This window comes from Mya arenaria, chromosome 4 (genome assembly GCF_026914265.1).
Source record: "Mya arenaria isolate MELC-2E11 chromosome 4, ASM2691426v1".
Taxonomy (NCBI): domain Eukaryota; kingdom Metazoa; phylum Mollusca; class Bivalvia; order Myida; family Myidae; genus Mya; species Mya arenaria.
In genome coordinates, this window is record NC_069125.1 from 77,102,169 (window position 1) to 77,122,694 (window position 20,526).

General features: G+C 39.5%; 1 protein-coding gene across 3 annotated transcripts in view; it reads left to right on the top strand.

The window, feature by feature from the left end:
- LOC128232807 (mucin-5AC-like) overlaps positions 1-12,770 on the top strand; it is a 35,984-nt gene extending 23,214 nt beyond the window's left edge. For all 3 annotated transcript variants that reach the window (XM_052946546.1, XM_052946547.1, XM_052946548.1), the window contains 5 exons: positions 5,415-5,607; positions 6,057-6,234; positions 10,391-10,481; positions 11,952-12,031; positions 12,567-12,770. In XM_052946546.1, the coding sequence (XP_052802506.1) occupies positions 5,415-5,607; positions 6,057-6,234; positions 10,391-10,481; positions 11,952-12,031; positions 12,567-12,632 (608 nt within the window). In that variant the 3' untranslated portion in view covers positions 12,633-12,770. The remainder of the gene's footprint in view (positions 1-5,414; positions 5,608-6,056; positions 6,235-10,390; positions 10,482-11,951; positions 12,032-12,566) is intronic.
- Positions 12,771-20,526: the final 7,756 nt, after the last annotated feature.

Here is a 20,526-nt window from a genome sequence, read left to right on the forward strand (position 1 = left end):
CACACTCTGGACATCAGCCATCTGTCCATACAAACACTCGATCTCTCACACAGTGGACATCAGGCATTTGTCCATACAAACACTCGATCTCCCAACCAATGGACATGAGTCATCTGTCCATACAAACACTCGATCTCTCACACTCTGGACATCAGCCATCTGTCCATACAAACACTCACTATCTCACACACTGGACATCAGTCATCTGTCCATACAAACACTCAATATATCGCACACTGAACATCAGTCATCTGTCCATACAAGCAATCGAACTCCCAACCAATGGACACTCAATATATCGCACACTGGACATCAGCTATCTGTCAATACAAACACTCAATATCGCACACACTGGACATCAGTCATCTGTCCATACAAACACTCAATATATCGCACACTGAACATCAGTCATCTGTCCATACCAACACTCGATCTCCCAACCAATGGACATCAGCCATCTGTCCATACAAACACTCAATATCTCTCACACTGGACATCAGCCATCTGTCCATACTAAAAATCAATATCTCGCCCACTGGACATCAGCCATCTGTCCATAACACTCGATCTCTCACACACTGGACATCAGTCATCTGTCCATACAAACACTCGATCTCCCAACCAATAGACATCATCCATCTGTCCATACAAACACTCGATCTCTCACACACTTGACATCAGTCATCTGTCCATACAAACACTCGATATCTCACTCACTGGACATCGGTCATTTGTCTATACAAACCCTCGATCTCTCCCACACTGGACATCGGTCATCTGTCTATACAAACCCTCGATCTCTCACATACAGGACATCGGTCATCTGTCCATACTAACACTCAATATCTCACTCACTGGACATCGGTCATTTGTCTATACAAACCCTCGATCTCTCCCACACTGGACATCGGTCATCTGTCTATACAAACCCTCGATCTCTCACACACTGGACATCGGTCATCTGTCTATACAAACCCTCGATCTCTCCCACACTGAACATCAGTCATCTGTCCATACAAACTCTCAATATCTCACTCACTGGACATCGGTCATCTGTCTATACAAACTCTCGATATCTCCCACACTGGACATCAGTCATCTGTCCATACAAACTCTCAATATCTCACACACTGGACATCAGTATTCTGTCCATACAAACACTTGATCACTCTTACACTGGACATCAGTCATCTGTCCATACAAACACTCGATCTCTCACACACTGGACATCAGTCATCTGTCCATTTAAACACTCGATCTCTCACACACTGGACATCAGCCATCTGTCCATACAAACTCTCAATATCTCACACACTGGACATCAGTCATCTGTCCATACAAACACTCGATCTCCAATACACTGGACATCAGTAATCTGTCCATACAAACACAAAATATCTCACACACTGGACATCAGTCATCTGTACCTACAAACACTCAATCTCCCACACACTGGACATCAGTAATCTGTCAATACAAACACTCGATCTCTCACACACCGGACTTCAGCCATCTGTCCATACAAACTCTCAATATCTCACACACTGGACATCAGTCATCTGTCCATACAAACACTCGATCTCCAATACACTGGACATCAGTCATCTGTCCATACAAACACAAAATATTTCACACACTGGACATCAGTCATCTGTCCATACAAACACTCAAACTCTCACACACTGGACATCAGTCATATGTCCATACAAACACTCAATATCTCACACACTGGACATCAGTCATCTGTCCATTCAAACACTCGATATCTCCCAACCACTGGACATCAGCAATATATCCGTACAAACACTCGATCTCCCAACCACTGGACATCAGCCATCTGTCTATACAAACATTCAATCTCACAACCACTGGACATCAGCCATATGTCCATACAAACACTCAATATCTCGCACACTGGACATCAGGCATCTGTCCATACAAGCACTCGATCTCTCAACAACAGGACATCAGTCATCGTTCCATACAAGCACTCGATATCTCACAAACTGGACATCAGTCATCTGTCCTTACAAACACTCGATCTCCAAACCACTGGACATCAGTCATCTGTCCATACAAACACTCAATATTTTGCACAGGGGACATCAGCTATCTGTCCATACAAACACTCAATCTCTCCAACACTAGACATCAGTCATCTGTCCCTACACACACTCGATCTCTCACACACTGGACATCAGTCATCTGTCCGAGTAAACACTCGATCTCCCAACCACTGGACATCAGCCATCTGTCCATACAAACACTCGATCTCCCAACCACTGGACATCAGTCGTCTGTCCATACAAACACTCAATATCTCGCACACTGGACATCAGTCATCTGTCCATACAAACACTTGATCTCTCACACACTGGACATCAGTCATATGTCCATACAAACACTCAATATCTTACACACTGGACATCAGCCATCTGTCCATACAAAAACTCAATATCTCGCACACTGGACATCAGCCATCTGTCCATACAAACACTCACTATCTCACACAATGGACATCAGTCATCTGTCCATACAAACACTCAATATATCGCACACTGAACATCAGTCATCTGTCCATACAAACACTCGATCTCCCAACCAATGGACACTCAATATCTCGCACACTGGACATCAGCAATCTGTCCATACAAACACTCAATATCGCACACACTGGACATCAGTCACCTGTCCTATACACACATTCAATATATCGCACACTGAACATCAGTCATCTGTCCATACAAACAATCGATCTCCCAACCAATGGACACTCAATATCTCGCACACTGGACATCAGCAATCTGTCCATAGAAACACTCAATATCGCACACACTGGACATCAGTCACCTGTCCATACAAACACTCAATATATCGCACACTGAACATCAGCCATCTGTCCATACAAACACTCAATATATCGCACACTGAACATCAGGAATCTGTCCATACAAACACTCGATCTCCCAACCAATGGACATCAGCCATATGACCATACAAACACTCAATATCTCGCACACTGGACATCAGCTATCTGTCCATACTAACACTCAATATCTCACTCACTGGACATCAGCCATCTGTCCATACAAACACTCAATATCTCGCACACTGGACATCAGCCATCTGTCCATACTAAAAATCAATATCTCGCCCACTGGACATCAGTCATCTGTCCATACAAACACTCGATCTCCCAACCAATGGACATCATCCATCTGTCCATACAAACACTCGATCTCTCACACACTGGACATCAGTCATTTGTCCATACAAACACTCGATCTCTCACACACCGGACATCATTCATCTGTCCATACAAACACTCGATCTCACACACCGGACATCATTCATCTGTCCATACAAACACTTGATCTCTCACACTCTGGACATCAGCCATCTGTCCATAAAAACACTCGATCTCTCACACACTGGACATCAGTCATTTGTCCATACAAATACTCGATCTTTCGCACACTGGACATCATTCATCTGTCCATACAAACACTCAATATCTCACGAACAGGACATCAGTCATCTGTCCATACAAACACTCGATCTCCCACACTCTGGACATCAGCCATCTGTCCATACAAACACTTGATCTCTCACACTCTGGACATCAGCCATCTGTCCATACAAACACTCGATCTCTCACACACTGGACATCAGGCATTTGTCCATACAAACACTCGATCTCCCAACCAATGGACATGAGTCATCTGTCCATACAAACACTCGATCTCTCACACTCTGGACATCAGCCATCTGTCCATACAAACACTCACTATCTCACACACTGGACATCAGTCATCTGTCCATACAAACACTCAATATATCGCACACTGAACATCAGTCATCTGTCCATACAAGCAATCGAACTCCCAACCAATGGACACTCAATATATCGCACACTGGACATCAGCTATCTGTCAATACAAACACTCAATATCGCACACACTGGACATCAGTCATCTGTCCATACAAACACTCAATATATCGCACACTGAACATCAGTCATCTGTCCATACCAACACTCGATCTCCCAACCAATGGACATCAGCCATCTGTCCATACAAACACTCAATATCTCTCACACTGGACATCAGCCATCTGTCCATACTAAAAATCAATATCTCGCCCACTGGACATCAGCCATCTGTCCATAACACTCGATCTCTCACACACTGGACATCAGTCATCTGTCCATACAAACACTCGATCTCCCAACCAATAGACATCATCCATCTGTCCATACAAACACTCGATCTCTCACACACTTGACATCAGTCATCTGTCCATACAAACACTCGATCTCTCACACACTGAATATCAGTCATCTGTCCATACAAACACTCAATAGCTCACGAACAGGACATCAGTCATCTGTCCATACAAACACTCGATCTCCCACACTCTGGACACCAGCCATCTGTCCATATAAACACTTGATCTCTCTTACACTGGACATCAGCCATCTGTCCATACAAACACTCGATCTCCCACACTCTGGACACCAGCCATCTGTCCATATAAACACTTGATCTCTCACACTCTGGACATCAGCCATCTGTCCATACAAACAATCGATCTCCCAACCAATGGACATGAGTCATCTGTCCATACAAACACTCGATCTCTCACACTCTGGACATCAGCCATCTGTCCATACAAACACTCGATCTCTCACACACTGGACATCAGGCATCTGTCCATACAAACACTCGATCTCCCAACCACTGGACAGCAGCCATCTGTCCATACATACACTCAATATCTCGCACACTGTATATCAGCAATTTGTCTATGCAATCGCTTGATCCCTCAAACACTGGACATCAGCTTTTTGTCTGAACAATCACTCGATCCACTAATCTTACAGTATAATTAAAGTGAAAACGTCCTTATAGCAATATAAATATGCGTGTGGACGTGACCTTCGTGTCCAAACAAGCTAAGTACTCAAGCAAGCTGTCCCTTTGTTTGTGTGTTTTTACCTATCTATATTTGATTTCTGGTTGATTAATATTAACCTCACCATTGCATAGATCTTTAGTTGTTAAATACTACATGATAATTATACGGATAGATCTAAAAGCACTGCTTGCATAATATATGCTCTGTATCGAAACCACATATAGTATTATTATTTACTAACAAAACTAATAACCCGGAGCAATGTTGTAAATTTGTAATAATGTTCATAAGAATATAACTTTAGAACCCATATATAAAGGTTTAGATAGAATTTAAGAGCACTGAATACTAATTTGATTAATAAAATCAATAATAAAACTTTAACCATTTTACTGATTAACACTACCAGCAATTACCGACATCGAAACGTTAGCATGATAGAAGCGGCGGCAGCAGACACTCGTGGTTGTCCAAACTGAAATATCCGCTGTTTTCAGCCGGCAGTTGCGCGCCTATTCTATCGATGACATTCAATGATAGCAAGATAGTGGACGAGTCCAATACGAAACAACATATAGGGGTGGAAGGCGTGACAACATCTATTCAAGGCGAAGGCTTGTTTAGCGGAAGTGGAAGACTTGTCCTGTGGCGCTACGCCAACTACATGTTTCCAGTGGTCTTTGCTGTGAGGTACAGAATTAATTTTGCAATAGTGTAGCAATGTGTTTAGCTGTAGCCATTATAACTCAATCAATTTAAGCAACAGTTATGTAACAATCCCATTACAAAATATGAAGGTGACTCATCGTAAGGGGCACAATATAGGTTGATGGAAATATATAGATAAATGCATTATTTTGTTTTACTCATGTTGCAAAATAATAAAAATAGAAAAAATATCAGCCTTTATTAATGTGTATAATGTGGCCACAAATTCCCTAGTTAAATCTGCACACAAATCATATGTTGTTGTTTTTATTTTGATTATTTAAGTCAAATGAGCTAAAGATAATACTGCTTAAAATTACAAAAAAAATAATAATATGTAGATTAATTCTGCATGAACCTATATTGTGAGGCCTCATTAAAATGACAGTTGTGTAATGAAATGTTTAGGAAAATAACTATGTTGTTTGCAGACTGCGGTTCCTATCAGCCAGCACAGAACCGCGATACCAAACCGTCCTATCCAACTGTGACACAAAGAGCACGCAGCAGCCGTCGTTTGAGGTGTCCATCGACACGCTGTACCACGAGGTCATATTCAAGGTCGACACCTATACAGGAGTCGCCAAGAAGTTTAAAATAATGTACAATGTAAGCACACGTAGGTTAGCAAGATACAGATTCTAGTTCAGTCTAGTATGTCTGTTCTGTCTAGTTCAGGGCTGGTTAGCCGTCTAGTTCATGGCTGGGCAACCTGTCTAGTTCAGGGCTGAGCAGCTGTCTATTTCAGGGCTGTGCAGCTGTCTAGTTCAGGGCTAGGTAACCTGTCTAGTTCAGGGCTGAGCAGCTGTTTATTTCAGGGCTAGGCAGCTGTCTATTTCAGGGCTGAACAGCTGTCTAGTTCAGGGCTGGGCAACCTGTCTAGTTCAGGGCTGAAGCAGCTGTCTATTTCAGGGCTGTACAACTGTCTAGTTCAGGGCTGAGCAGCTGTTTATTTCAGGGCTGAGCAGCTGTCTGGTTCAGGGCTAGTTAGCCGTCTAGTTCAGGACTGGGCAACCTGTCTAGTTCAGGGCTGAGCAGCTGTCTAGTTCAGGGCTGTACAACTGTCTAGTTCAGGTCTGGCCAGCTGTCTAGTTTAGGACTGGGCAGCTGTCTAGTTCAGGGTTGGGCAGCCTGTCTAGTTCAGTTTTGGGCAGTCTGTCTAGTTCAGGGCTGGGCAAACTGTCTAGTTTAGGGTTGGTCAGCCTGTATAGTTCATGGTTGGGCAGCCTGTCTAGTTCAGGGTTGGACAGCTGTCTAGTTCAGGGTTGGGTAGCATGTCTATTTCAGGGTTGTACAGATCGTCTAGTTCAGGGCTATGCAGCTGTCTAGTTCAGGGTTGGGCGCCTGTTAAGTTCAGGGTTGGGCAGCCTGTTAAGTTCAGGGTTGGGCAACCTGTCTAGTTCAGAGTTGTGCAGCTTGTTAAGTTCAGGGTTGTGCAGCCTGTCTAGTTCTGAAATGTGCAACTGTTTAGTTTAGGGTTGGGCAGCCTGTCTAGTTTAGGCTTGGGCAGCCTGTCTAGTTCAGGGCTGTGCAGTCCGTTTAGTTTAGGGTTGGGCAGACTGTTTAGTTCAGGGTTGAGCATCCTGTCTAGTTCAGGGCTGGGTAGCTGTCTAGTCCAGGGCTGGCCAGACTGTCTAGTCCAGGGCTGGCCAGACTGTCTAGTCCAGGGCTGGGCATCTGTGTAGTTCAGGGCTGGGCAAATATCTAGTCCAGGACTGTGCAGCCTATCTAGTTCAGGGCTGTGCAGACTGTCTAGTTCAGGGCTTGGCATCTGTCTAGTTCAGGGCTATGCAGCTGTCTAGTCCAGGACTATGCAGCCTAGCTAGTTCAGGGCTGCGCATCTGTCTAGTTCAGGGCTGCGCATCTGTCTAGTTCAGGACTGGGCAGACTGTCTAGTTCAGGGCTGGGCAGCTGTCTAGTTCAGGGTTATGCAGCTGTCTAGTTCGGTGCTGGGCATCTTTCTAGTTCAGGGCTATGCAGCTGTCTAGTTCAAGACTGGGCAGCTGTCTAGTTCAAGACATGGCCGCATATCTAGGACAAAGGTAGTGCAGTTTTCGCCTTTTGGAGATACATGGTAGAGATATTTAACACTGGCTTAATACAAGAACCCCACGAGTTAATGTCCAAGATGGAGAGATATGTGTTTGTTGCCTCGGGCAGATGGCATCTGACTCCCTTGAACATCGCGACATAACGTATCATAGCCTTCGATCACTTAACACAGGGTTACAGTAACGTGTCAGACCGTGGTTACAACGTGAGCAAGCGTCGACCAGTGTGACACAATTGCCCGAGTTCTTTACTTTCCAATCCATGATTTATATTATTTTATTGCCAGACATCTTGTGATGTAAATTCACGAGCAAAGCGCCCCCTTTAGTTATATAATGTATTGATCAACGACTACTTTAAATATCGAATTTCTTTACATTTGGCTGTGACTGCACGAGTTTATATTCGTATATTTCAAATAATCATAGATATCTGGGTGATGATTGGTATGTGAGAATTTGTGTTTCATGTTACTTTGGGTTTCATATATGCATGACATATGTTGTTTCAAAACTAAAAGCTCATCTGATTAATTAAAAAAAACCATGTGTTTGTTTGATAAAAGGGTTAAGCTGTATTTATGTAACATGTGAAATACATTACTATTAAGGTGACACTCTTTTCAAAACGCGGAAAAAATATTATTTTTCTGCAATATTTAAGAAGTAACTAACTACAAAAAATGATTCTATTTACTACTAAAAACTTAATTAAGTCACTGTCAAAACAACTAAAATACTCGCAAAGCTTTTCATTTTAACTGCAAATAAACACGACTGTTTAACATAACACCTTCTTGCAATGGCAACCTGGATGCAATTAAATCGTATTATGATTATTGCTAAGTTTACCTGGTTGCTCTTAAATTGTGTGTATGCTATAGGCATAATTGCATAAATTCATTTAAAGCTGCACTCTCACAGATTTTCCATTTTTACAACGTTTTTTTTAGTCTTGGAATGAGCAAATAATTGCATAAATTTCTGCTAACCAATGATTTAAGATTGCTGACAAAAAATCAGATCGTAGATTTTGATATTCCCATTCGAAAATTAATGTTTTATTGTTTAAACCAACGGTTTAAGAAAAATGCATTAAACATCATTTTTTTTAACTTAAATATAAACATCTGCGATGTAATTTTTGTCAGCAGTCTTATAAAGCTAGTTTCCATGGACTTTCGCAAAAATTGGCTCGTTCCAAGACAAAAAATAAAAAAGTTGTCAAAACGTTCAATCTGTGAGAGTGCAACTTTAAGGTTTTTGTATATTGTATGGTTGCCTCCACTGCGGAGCATGCAACAAGTCTGGCGGTGTTATTTAATGACTCTTCTGGCCTTTGGAAAATTCAACTTTTAAAAACAAACCGATCCATCAAACAAGCTATTACTATAATTCACGCAGAAAATGCATTACGACTATTGATATCCGAACTGCATTGACAAAACGATGCCGAGGGATGTTGTTTAATCAAAGTAGTTTTATTGGTTTGGCAAGCATTCACGTAGGCACCGTATTAATCACACATCAAATGCAGATAAAATGCAGATAGGGCTTGGTTTTGTACAATCTATGCATAATTGTTATCGATGCAAACTTCAAAACTTCCTGTTTCCAACTGGACATGCAATATCAAACACTGTGTTAAATGTCAGCTGATTAAAAAAACCCATTATCTTCCAATATAATATTTATAAATTTAACTTATACAAAAACATGTACGTTAAGTTAGCGGTCTGGCGGCCTAGGGTCATAGCGGTGTGAAGTTAGCGGTCTGACGGCCTAGCAGCCTATCGGCGTGAAGTGGCCTTGTGGCTAGCGGGTTTTCCGTGTGTAGTTAGTGACCTTGCGGCCAGCAGTCTAACGGCGTGAAGTTAGTGACCTTGCGGCCAGCGGTCTATCGGCGTGAAGTTAGTGGCCTCGTGGCGTGCAGTTAGCGGTCTGTTGGCCTAGCAGTCTAACGGCGTGAAGTTAGTGACCTTGCGGCCAGCGGTCTATCGGCGTGAAGTTAGTGACCTTGCGGCCAGCGGTCTATCGGCGTGAAGTTAGTGGCCTCGTGGCGTGCAGTTAGCGGTCTGTTGGCCTAGCAGTCTAACGGCGTGAAGTTAGTGACCTTGCGGCCAGCGGTCTATCGGCGTAAAGTTAGTGGCCTCGTGGCGTGCAGTTAGCGGCTATGTTGCCTCTATTTCAAAGCAATTGTTAATGCGTTTTCTTGGTGCAAACCAATTGTCTTATATAACATGTTTTTTTTTGTAAAATGTAATATTTTACTTATCAAGAAGAATTGTCACATGTAATTGCTGAATGCGCCAACACTGTCCACTTACTTGGTGAGCGTTTAGTGCAGGTATTGTCAAATTGTTTAAAATATTTTGTAACTGAACTTGTTAGCCTTGATGCCATTGGCCTCTGTCCCCGTCTTCTTGGCGCTCATTTGCCACCATTACTTGATAGCTCTAAGGCCAAAAACAAAAAATTGTTTGTTTAGGGTAACCTTCCCAAAATTTCCAGGTAGGGTAGGTAGGGATTTTTTTTATTATTATTTTTTTTTCAAAATCTGTTCAGAGTGTTTTCTTGCACATGGCAGTCTTTCCTACATTACTGTCATTGCCTGACTTTGTTTTATCATATAAACAATAATTCTGATTAAAATCTGCATTTATCCGCCCACAGTTTTTTTTGTGACCATAAAAACACTACATACTATATTACAGCACAACACGTGGACAGAAGTGGACGTTATATATGACGGAGAAAGAATTGTGGGCGCGGTGGACCGGCGACCGAGAAATATGTTTGCTGCAGGTGCTTTATTTTATTAAATAAATATCATTCTTATCATATTCATCATAATAATTACTATTAATATTACTATTATTATGGATTATGATTATGATTATGATGATTGATAATTATTATTATTATTATTATTATTATTATTATTATTATTATTATTATTATTATTATTATTATTATTATTATTGTCATCATTCTGATGATGATGATGATGATGATGATGATGATGATGATGATGATGATGATGATGATTGCTTTTGTTATTATTTATTTGTTTGTCCAGAGTTTTTTCATTGCTAACGCCATTGTTACTTTACTACTCTGAAATTTCATTGACACACTTGTGATCTGCAGTTCTTCTGAAACCTGTTTAAGCTATGTTTGAACGATTTAAATTTATCAGCAAATAATGGGAAAAAATCCCGTTTAGAAGTTTACAATGATGCCGCTACCAACAAGGTGCTAAACTACCGCCGAATGACGGCCCATGCTGCATGTCTGGAACACTGATGTTCTGATCATCCGGCCCATGCTGCATGCCTGGAACACTGTTGTTCTGAACAACCGGCCCATGCTGCATGTCTGGAATACTGATGTTCTGATCAACCGGCCCATGCTGCATGTCTGGAACACTGATGTTCTGAACAACCGGCCCATGCTGCATGCCTGAAACACTGATGTTCTGAACAACCGGCCCATGTTGCATGCCTGAAACACTGATGTTCTGATCAACCGGCCCATGCTGCATGCCTGAAACACTGATGTTCTGAACAACCGGCCCATGCTGCATGCCTGAAACACTGATGTTCTGAACAACCGGCTCATGTTGCATGCCTGAAAAACTGATGTTCTGAACAACCGGCCCATGCTACATGCATATAAAACACTGATGTTCTAACAACCGGCCCATGTTGCATGCCTGAAACACTGATGTTCTGATCGACCGGCCCATGTTGCATGCCTGAAACACTGATGTTCTGATCAACCGGCCCATGCTACATGCCTGAAACACTGATGTTCTGAACAACCGGCCCATGCTACATGCCTGAAACACTGATGTTCTGAACAACCGGCCCATGTTGCATGCCTAAAACACTGATGTTCTGAACAACCGGCCCATGTTGCATGCCTGAAACACTGATGTTCTGATCGACCGGCCCATGTTGCATGCCTGAAACACTGAATGTTCTGATCAACCGGCCCATGCTACATGCCTGAAACACTGATGTTCTGAACAACCGGCCCATGCTACATGCCTGAAACACTGATGTTCTGAACAACCGGCCCATGTTGCATGTCATGAAACACTGATGTTCTGATCAACCGGCCCATGCTGCATGCCTGAAACACTGATGTTCTGAACAACATTGATGTGTTTTGCAATATCCCAATCTGGTGTTTCAAAGAAAATTTCAATATTGCCTGAAGAAGTCATATATAGCGTTCAGTAATGTATGCTATGTTTCCTTATTTTTGCAGGTGGGATCGAGACCCGTCCCTACCCCATTAGTGTCGGCTCCTGCAGTAGGTCCTCTGGCTTCAAGGGACTCATGGACGATGTAAGTAGAGTTTACATAATGACAAAATCAAACTGGCTGGGATAAGAAAATGAGAATTAATTAAAGTTTCCGTTGATGGTACAATTTATAGGCATAAATTAAAGCTCTATAGAGATTTTGAGTCGGTTAGTTTTACTTGTTTAAAGAGAGACTCGTTCAAAGGTTTTATGTTTGCGACATTGTTTTTTTTTGGAAATTATTTAAATGATAAAGGTTTTTTTCTCTCTGTTATAAACAAAGACCAACTAGCAACTTCAAGATACTCGCTGGAAACGAAATATGTAAAATCCAAACCTTAAATACCATTTCCGTATCATTCCTCACGTATTTTCAACATTTTTCAATAATTATTGACGTTATAGAGATTATTTAAAATGTTGTAGATCTTTAACAATTGGTTGCATTTATCATAATCCAGACGAAATAAGAAACTAGTAATCAATGTGTGATAACACAAAACGAGAAAGTCCCACTGAGATAGGTTATATATCTGTATATCACTTACAGCTCATGAACGATCTATTATTTGTTTCAGGTTAACATGTACGAGGATTGTGTCCCTGACGAGATGTACGGCATATTCATGTCCGTCTTGGAATAGTTCCTCTCTGAATAACATACCGCTGAAATGAAGAAAACGGTTATAGGTTATATTAAACATTTCTAGCTGTTCTATACCGAGTTTAACGCTTTGTATATATTTACATGATCGCACATTATATATAACTTATTTAATAATGTAAAGAATAAAAGTATCATACTGAACTCTGTGTTAATTTTCGTCTGATAATACCAGGTGTTTTAGTGAAATTTAGCCAAATATATCGTCAGCAACTTAAATATTGAAGAACGATGGTGCTAGCTCTTAGCAAAATATTTAGCAGGCCATATGTAACTAAATGTACACTCTTTTCAACCGTACTGCATTTCAGTACATATTTTGTTGTTTTGTACGTCAAATGATACTACAAGGCAACGTCTTTTGCGATCATTAAGTCCAATACTCACTAATGAACAGTATGATACCTTTTGTAATATCCACTTTTCGAACCAACTTTTGGAAATGTTATCAGGGTTTTAGTCACTTTCGCTAAGTGATGTTAGTCGATTATTTACATTCTAAACGATACTGAGGTACCTACATTATTTAGGCAAGCCACTACCTTAGTTTTTACCATTAGTCCAGCAAATGTTTATTTTGGCTGAGCCTTGCATCGGAGTATATAGAAAATGCTTTTAGCTTTTTAAGATGTTTAGGCCCTAGTTAAGAATCCGTTTGATGGCCTCGCGCCATCCTTGGGGAAATCGAGATATCGAGATATTCAAGATGGCGGCCAAGATGGTCGCCAATTTTTACCAAAAATAACAATTGACTTATACTTTTGTGTCAATGCTTTGATTCTAGTGTAAATCATCTATACTTGCATGGTTTCTAAATATAAAACGATGAATTCTAAGATATTTCACACTATATTTATGGCGTCTAATATGGCCGCCAAAACAAAAAAAAAACTGTCTTATTTGTTTTATTTTGTTGCAAATACCATTATTTTGCATTGTTTTAATATTTACATGTGTGCAATATATATTGCAAAAAATAAAATATAGTTATATATTTAACAAGATGGCGTCTAATATGGCCGCCATAGCAATCTTGATGGCCGCCCAAATACAGCAAAATATGCAAAAACCTGTATAAAAATACTTTTTACGACACATAAGATCTTAATTAATTGATGTATAATTTCATATATTACATATTTAGCAATAACAGGACCTATATGGCGTCCAATATGGCCACGGAAATATCGTAAAATGATACAAAAACACACACACAAATAATGTATATTTGCTTTTGTTTACAGTTTTTTCAAGCGGGAAAGTTCTATGCTTTACCAATGTTTACGTATATAATTTGCTGATTTGAATTATATATCATGTAGACTGTAAGGTTTAATTCATGTCACCCAAAATTATTCACTTTGCTGCATCAAGTTCGTCTACAGGGTCTGTCAATGAAGAAAGAGATTTTGATTTAGCCTTTGAATATCCTTGTTGGTTGATGTTAGAGAATCCTTCGACTGTATGTAATACAATTGATTTCTTTGAAAAGTTTAAGGCTGAATTAGGTGTAATGCTGACCCGAAGACATATTATTGCCTCGTTCACTGAACGATTTGGTGACGATCTTCTAGTTTAAACAGCATCCGGTGTTGCAAGTTATTATAGTCGTAAGCAAACGCCCAGATATCGATAGCGATTAAGAACGTAGCACAACATATCGTTCGCGAAGGCAAAGATATAGAGGACGATAGAAAATCGTAAAACATATAATGTTTGCAGAAACAAACAGTTGAAAGTTGAGTCCAACGGTAGTGAAACTTTTCTCTCAATTATCTACGAAACTCTATGACACTCCAGCATCATATCTAATTGGTAGCAACGTGATCCGTATTTGACCAATTTTCCAACTCAACTTTTAATAGCACTTAGTGTTAAAATGCGAACTTCACCAAAGTAAACCAAAGAACAAATTAAGGGTAACCTATACCTCTGAAGAGGTATTGCCATTCAAAAATCGCTTTATCTGAAACGCTTCATGGAATATCAGATGGCTCAGATGCATTAGTTCAGATTGTTGTGGATACATTTGATGCGGACATTTCTTTACAGAGTGGGAAATTATCAACACATTCTCTTGCATGATTGTGACACAGCCTACTTCCGAAGAAAATAATGGGTACGATAGCAACGTGATATGTCAGTGGGTGGAGATTGACCAATCACTGCACCAACCACGTGTACATCAATGTCTTCAACAACCTCAGTTGCATGGCACCACATTGTTATTGTAGCTGTATACATGTATACAGTATGTATTGGTTGTTTGTTCTTTATTTGTTCTTTCACTTATATTTACTTTTGCTCACTTTTGCACGTCGTATCTTAAAAAGGTATTTTATTATGTTTACATGTTTTAATTCTCTTTAATAAGGAGGAATAATATAAGTATCTTCCATGGCCGAGACTGTAAGATAGGTTCATCCCGACTCTGCACGAGCGGCCATGGTAGATGCTTTTTCTCCCACCTCAGTTAAAAACAAAATTAAGTAAAAGTGTATTTTTTGCTGGATTCAGATTATGTTGATAGTCAAATCGGTCTTTATATAGTTCTGAGGAGAGTTCAGCATTATTTCTTGAAAGGTGCGTGAAAACTTGTTTATGGTGACATTTGAAGTGAGAAATAATTAATTAGCATTCTAAGTATTGCCACAAGACAAGGTTTCTTTGATGCTACAGACGACAGTCTTCAACAAGGGAGGTAATTACAATTCGAAGACAATTAAAAAGGAGTTCCAAACGGGTACTTGTTTTATCTTTGTCCTTGGCTGAGATAAATAGTATATGACTGTCTTTACTGCAGTCGTTTAGGTCCTCTTACACTGAAATGCCTTTCAATGTTTGTGATATTGCCCAACAGTTAAAAATGGCAATATATATAAAAGAAATGAGCAGCTCATTGAACATTGGTCGGTCCAGGGGCATATTTCATCACCTTATTATATTCAAGTTAAACACTATGGGTAAAAACCGAAATACGGTTAATGATTGTAAAAATACTACTACTACTACTACTAATAATAATAATAAGAAGAATATAGCAAACAAAAAGAAATGGTTTAACTCAGAGTGTTACAATGCTAGAAAAGCATTTAAGGAGGCTCGGAATAGATTCGTAAAAAATAAACATAATATCCAGTTACTTCAGGAATACTTTAATGTTAAAAAAAACATATAACAGGATTAAACGAAAAGAAAAGAAACTCTTCCTTAAAAATGAGGGTTTTAGAATTGCTAAGCTGGCAAAAACAAAACCAAAACAGTTTTGGAAAAAATATCAAAAACCAGTACAAGAAAAATATACCCAGCTCTGAAGGTTTATCTATTGATGATTTGTATGATCATTTTAATAACCTTTTTGGTGCTACAAATAATGAACAAGATTTTAATGTGCCCTTTTTGGCGGATGAATCGCTGGATGGGATTATCTCGGAATCGGAACTCAAGAATGCTATATTTTCTCAAAAAAGCGGGAAAAGTCCCGGCAATGATATGTTAATTGCGGAAATTTTTAAGAATTCATTTGAAATTACTTCCCCATATTTGCTCAAATTGTAAAACAGAATGTTTAATAGCGCAGAATACCCGCAGTCATGGGGAGAAGGTATAATAACACCAATATTTAAAGGTGGTAACGCTAGTGAATCTAAAAATTATAGAGGCATTACGTTAAGCAATATATTAAGTAAGGTGTATTCTCAGATATTATTAAATAGGCTGACTAAATGGACAATTAACAATGAAAAAATAAGCGATTCACAATTTGGTTTCCAGAAAGGAAAATCGACTATTGATTGTATATTCGTGTTATTCTCTATCATTGCTAAAACCCTTAATGGTGGTAAAAAACTGTATTGCATTTTTGTTGATTATGAAAAGGCATATGACAAAATCGATAGAATTAAGCTTTGGACAAAGCTCATACAAGAAAATGTAAGCTCTAAAATAGTACTTTCACTTAAGGTGATGTATTCTGCGGTCAAATGTTGTGTTAGATACAAACAGTCAAGATCAGACTGGTTCGAATCTGGCACTGGCCTGAAACAAGGTTGCCCGAGTTCAAGTTTATTATTTTTATTCTTCGTGAATGACGTCACTGTCTTATATGAACAGTAATCAGGAAGGAATATTTACTATAAACGACATAAAGGTAGTTCTCCTTATGTTTACGGATGACGCAGCTTTATTTTCACATAACCCAAACTCTCTACAATGCATGTTAAATGATCTCCAAGATTATTGTAACACCTGGGTGTTAAAAATTAATGCTAAAAAAACGAAAGCTATGATTTTTGAAAAGGGCCGTCACACAGCCTACCAATTTTATCTCTACGACGCAGAGATAGAAATGGTTACTTCCTTTAAATATCTTGGGACGCATTTATATAAGAACAATAACTGGAACAGAACACAAAAGCGATTAGCACAGCACGCCTCATATTCTATGCACCTACCTATAAAAGAAAAAAAATATTGATAGTCTAGTGACACCAGTTCTTAACTATTCGGCAGAAGTATGGGGTTTTCACGATGCCAAAGATGTTGAAATGATACATACTAAATTTTGCAGAAAATTATTATGTGTTTAACGATCAACAAATTTAGAATGTTTGTATGGTGAATTAGGAAGGGTCCCAATGAAAATTAATAGAACGATTATAATGATCAGATACTGGATTAAAATTCTTAACTCCCCGAATAATATCCTGATCAAAATAGTATAAAATATGCTACGTGATGACATTAGCAATGATACTACGTATAACGGTAATAATCGGGCTTATCATATACAATCTTATTGAATCGCCTTGGGATGAATAACATTTGGCTTAATCAAGATACGTTATCTATTGATATAATACCTATAAGGATAATAATAATCGACAATTATAAACAGACATGGTATGGACAAATAAACAACCTACCTAAACTTTGCTCATATTCATTAATTAAACATGAGTTTGATCAGGAAACGTAACCTTAGTGATATCACTGAAAATAAATTTAGAATTGCTTTAACCAAACTAAGAACTTCATCTCACGATCTACAAATAGAAATAGGCAGATATACTAATACTCGTCGGCACGAAAGATTATGTAATAATTGTAACATGAGAACTATTGAGGATGAATACCATTTCCTTCTAGTTTGCCCTAAACACAGAGAATTGCGAAAAAAGTATTTAAGCAATTTTTACTGCAGATGGCCAACATTAACAAAATTCGAAAACCTTGTTATGTTATGTATGTACGGTATACATGTGTCATACATCATTACACCTGAACTATTTAAGTACGCTGAAAGTAAATCGCGTAGTAATTTCAATTTAGGACTTAACTTAATGAATTAACTTATGGGAATCTTAATTAATTAAGTTCGTCATTAACATGATTCACTTAAATATCGATGATATGTAGAAAGGCTATATATCATGTAAATACACAATGGAACGTGTCAGTCTCAATTTAAAATCGACTGATATTTTCTAACCGCTATGTGCAACTGCCTCATGCCTATCATGACAAACCATGTGCCGCCGTTGTTTACCAATAATGCTCGGTCGTTATAGTTTTACTGTATTCCGTAAAGAATTAAAATAATTAGAATTTCCGTATAAGATTATCACTCTATACTTCATGTATTTACAATATACTTTTTGTTCTCACCCTAATTTCCTAACGTATCTCCGATTCTTTTAAAGCGACAATTTCGATATGAATAATTGTTGATAATTTATCATACGATTTGATATAGATTAATAGCAGTTTATAACATGAAAGATGGGAAGGTAGTTGGAAGTTGGTGATTGGGGATTCGAATATTAAACTTACCTGCTAGATGCCAGTTGGGGATTCGAATATTCAACAACCAGCTACGTGTGTAGTATTGCCAGTCCGGAATACGAAAACAAAGATTTAGATGTATATGTTTATATTGGACATATCACGTGACTTAGTTTACAGGTGAAAATATTCCCATGTGAAAAAAGAGTCACTTAATGGATTTAAAAGCAATTTTAAGTATTTTTTTTTGCCGTGGATATGTACCTAATAAGTTTTCTACGTGGTTATTAAGCTTTTGAGTGCTTTATTGGATTTAAAATATGGCAAATAGTGATTTTTCTGTGCCAGTACAGAACAGGTATGGGGCTTTGTCCGAGCGGGAAAGTGGACAATCATTTCCTGGGCAAATTACAAGGCAAGACCTTATGCAGAGTTCATTAGACAATAAGATGGTGCATATGTTTGATGAGTTACGTTTTATTAGAAACGAGCAAGTGAATTGTAGTAAGGAAATAGTTTATCTTCATAAAACTGTTGTAAATGTCAATGAAAAATTGAGTCAAGTTATTTCAACAACAAATGAACAGTCGGACCTCCTTAAGACATTGGCTTATAAGTCCATTGATGTTGAAGCCAGATCTCGACGAAATAATTTGATATTTAGGGGATTTATTGAGAACAATGGAGAGAATTGCACACACATCTTGCTTGACTTTCTGAAAAACCATTTCGATATTGACCCACGTTGCATATACATTGCCCGAGCGCACAGACTAGGGTAGAGACATCCACGGAGGCAACACCAAAACAGGCCGATCATCGCTAATTTCCGCGACTTCGGAAACGTCGAGCTTGTGATGAGTAGCGTCCGGCGACTGAGAAACACCCCGTTTTCTATTGATTTTGATTTCCCGCGTGAGATCCAGGAAGCTCGGGGGCGTCTCTGGCCAAGATACAAGGCACTTAAAAACCAGGACACGCGATCGAGGGTGCAAATTGTGTACCCGGCCAAGCTGATCCAGGATGGTACCCTGGTGCACGATGAACTACCTGAGTGGGGCCAGTATATAGCGGCAAATAGACTCTCACAATTGGAAAACCTTAAAACGGTAAAACCCCAGTATATTCGTGATGAAAAGGAACTTGATCATCAGACTAACGTTTGCATTACAAACTCACCCTCTGCAAATCCCACCCCTGGTGTTATCCAACGGGATATAGTCGGTCATAGGGGCTGTGCAGCGCCGGTAAGCGGGGATGTGACACGGACGTACCACTGGTTAACTCTCGAACGCAGGCACAGGAGCCGCAGCACGTAATGCCAGTAAATAGCGCCAGCGGTTCGGGTAGGTCCATAACTTGTGAAAGTCCCTTAGTCATGGGTTTGGCAGCAAATGACGTTTCTGTCACCTCAGTGATGTCTACCAGTAACAATTCTCCGTATCCTACGCAAGCAGTTAGTGATACCTATGTGCAAAATCCGGTAACCACGACGCCAATCGATTTAAGCACAAACTATCCCACCGTTACGGCAATGGATGAAACTTCTGTTAAATCCAGTTTTATTGACCCTAACACTCTAAATATCAGTTCCGACGGAAACACACCTGCACATGGCCGCCCTAGGGTTGCAAGGTCTACAACAAGGGCTGATAGGCAGTCACAGTCAGCCATTCCTTATAAAAGACAAAACTCGTCTTCGAAGTCCAGAGTGAAAAGTGATCAGTCGGTTTTACCCAGTCACAAAAATAGCTCTCCGGTTTTGCCAAGTGTTAAAAATAGCACATGCACTCAGAAAGTACTGGCGAGCGTGATTCACGTGGGCGAAGATAAAGGACAGCAGCCGAAATCCGATGACGGGCGAAGCGGGGTTAACAACTAGCACGTGTTACAGAAGGCCATTTTGCGTTTTGCTTTATTAAATGTACAAGGACTAGCGACAAGGCGTGTAAATAAGTTGCAATCTGAGGAATTAATTAATGTGTATAACTCACATGACATTGTATTGTTTACAGAAACATGGGCCAATAACTTTTCAGATTTACAAGTAAATGGATTTGAGTATTTTGTCTTAAATAGAACCGAACTTT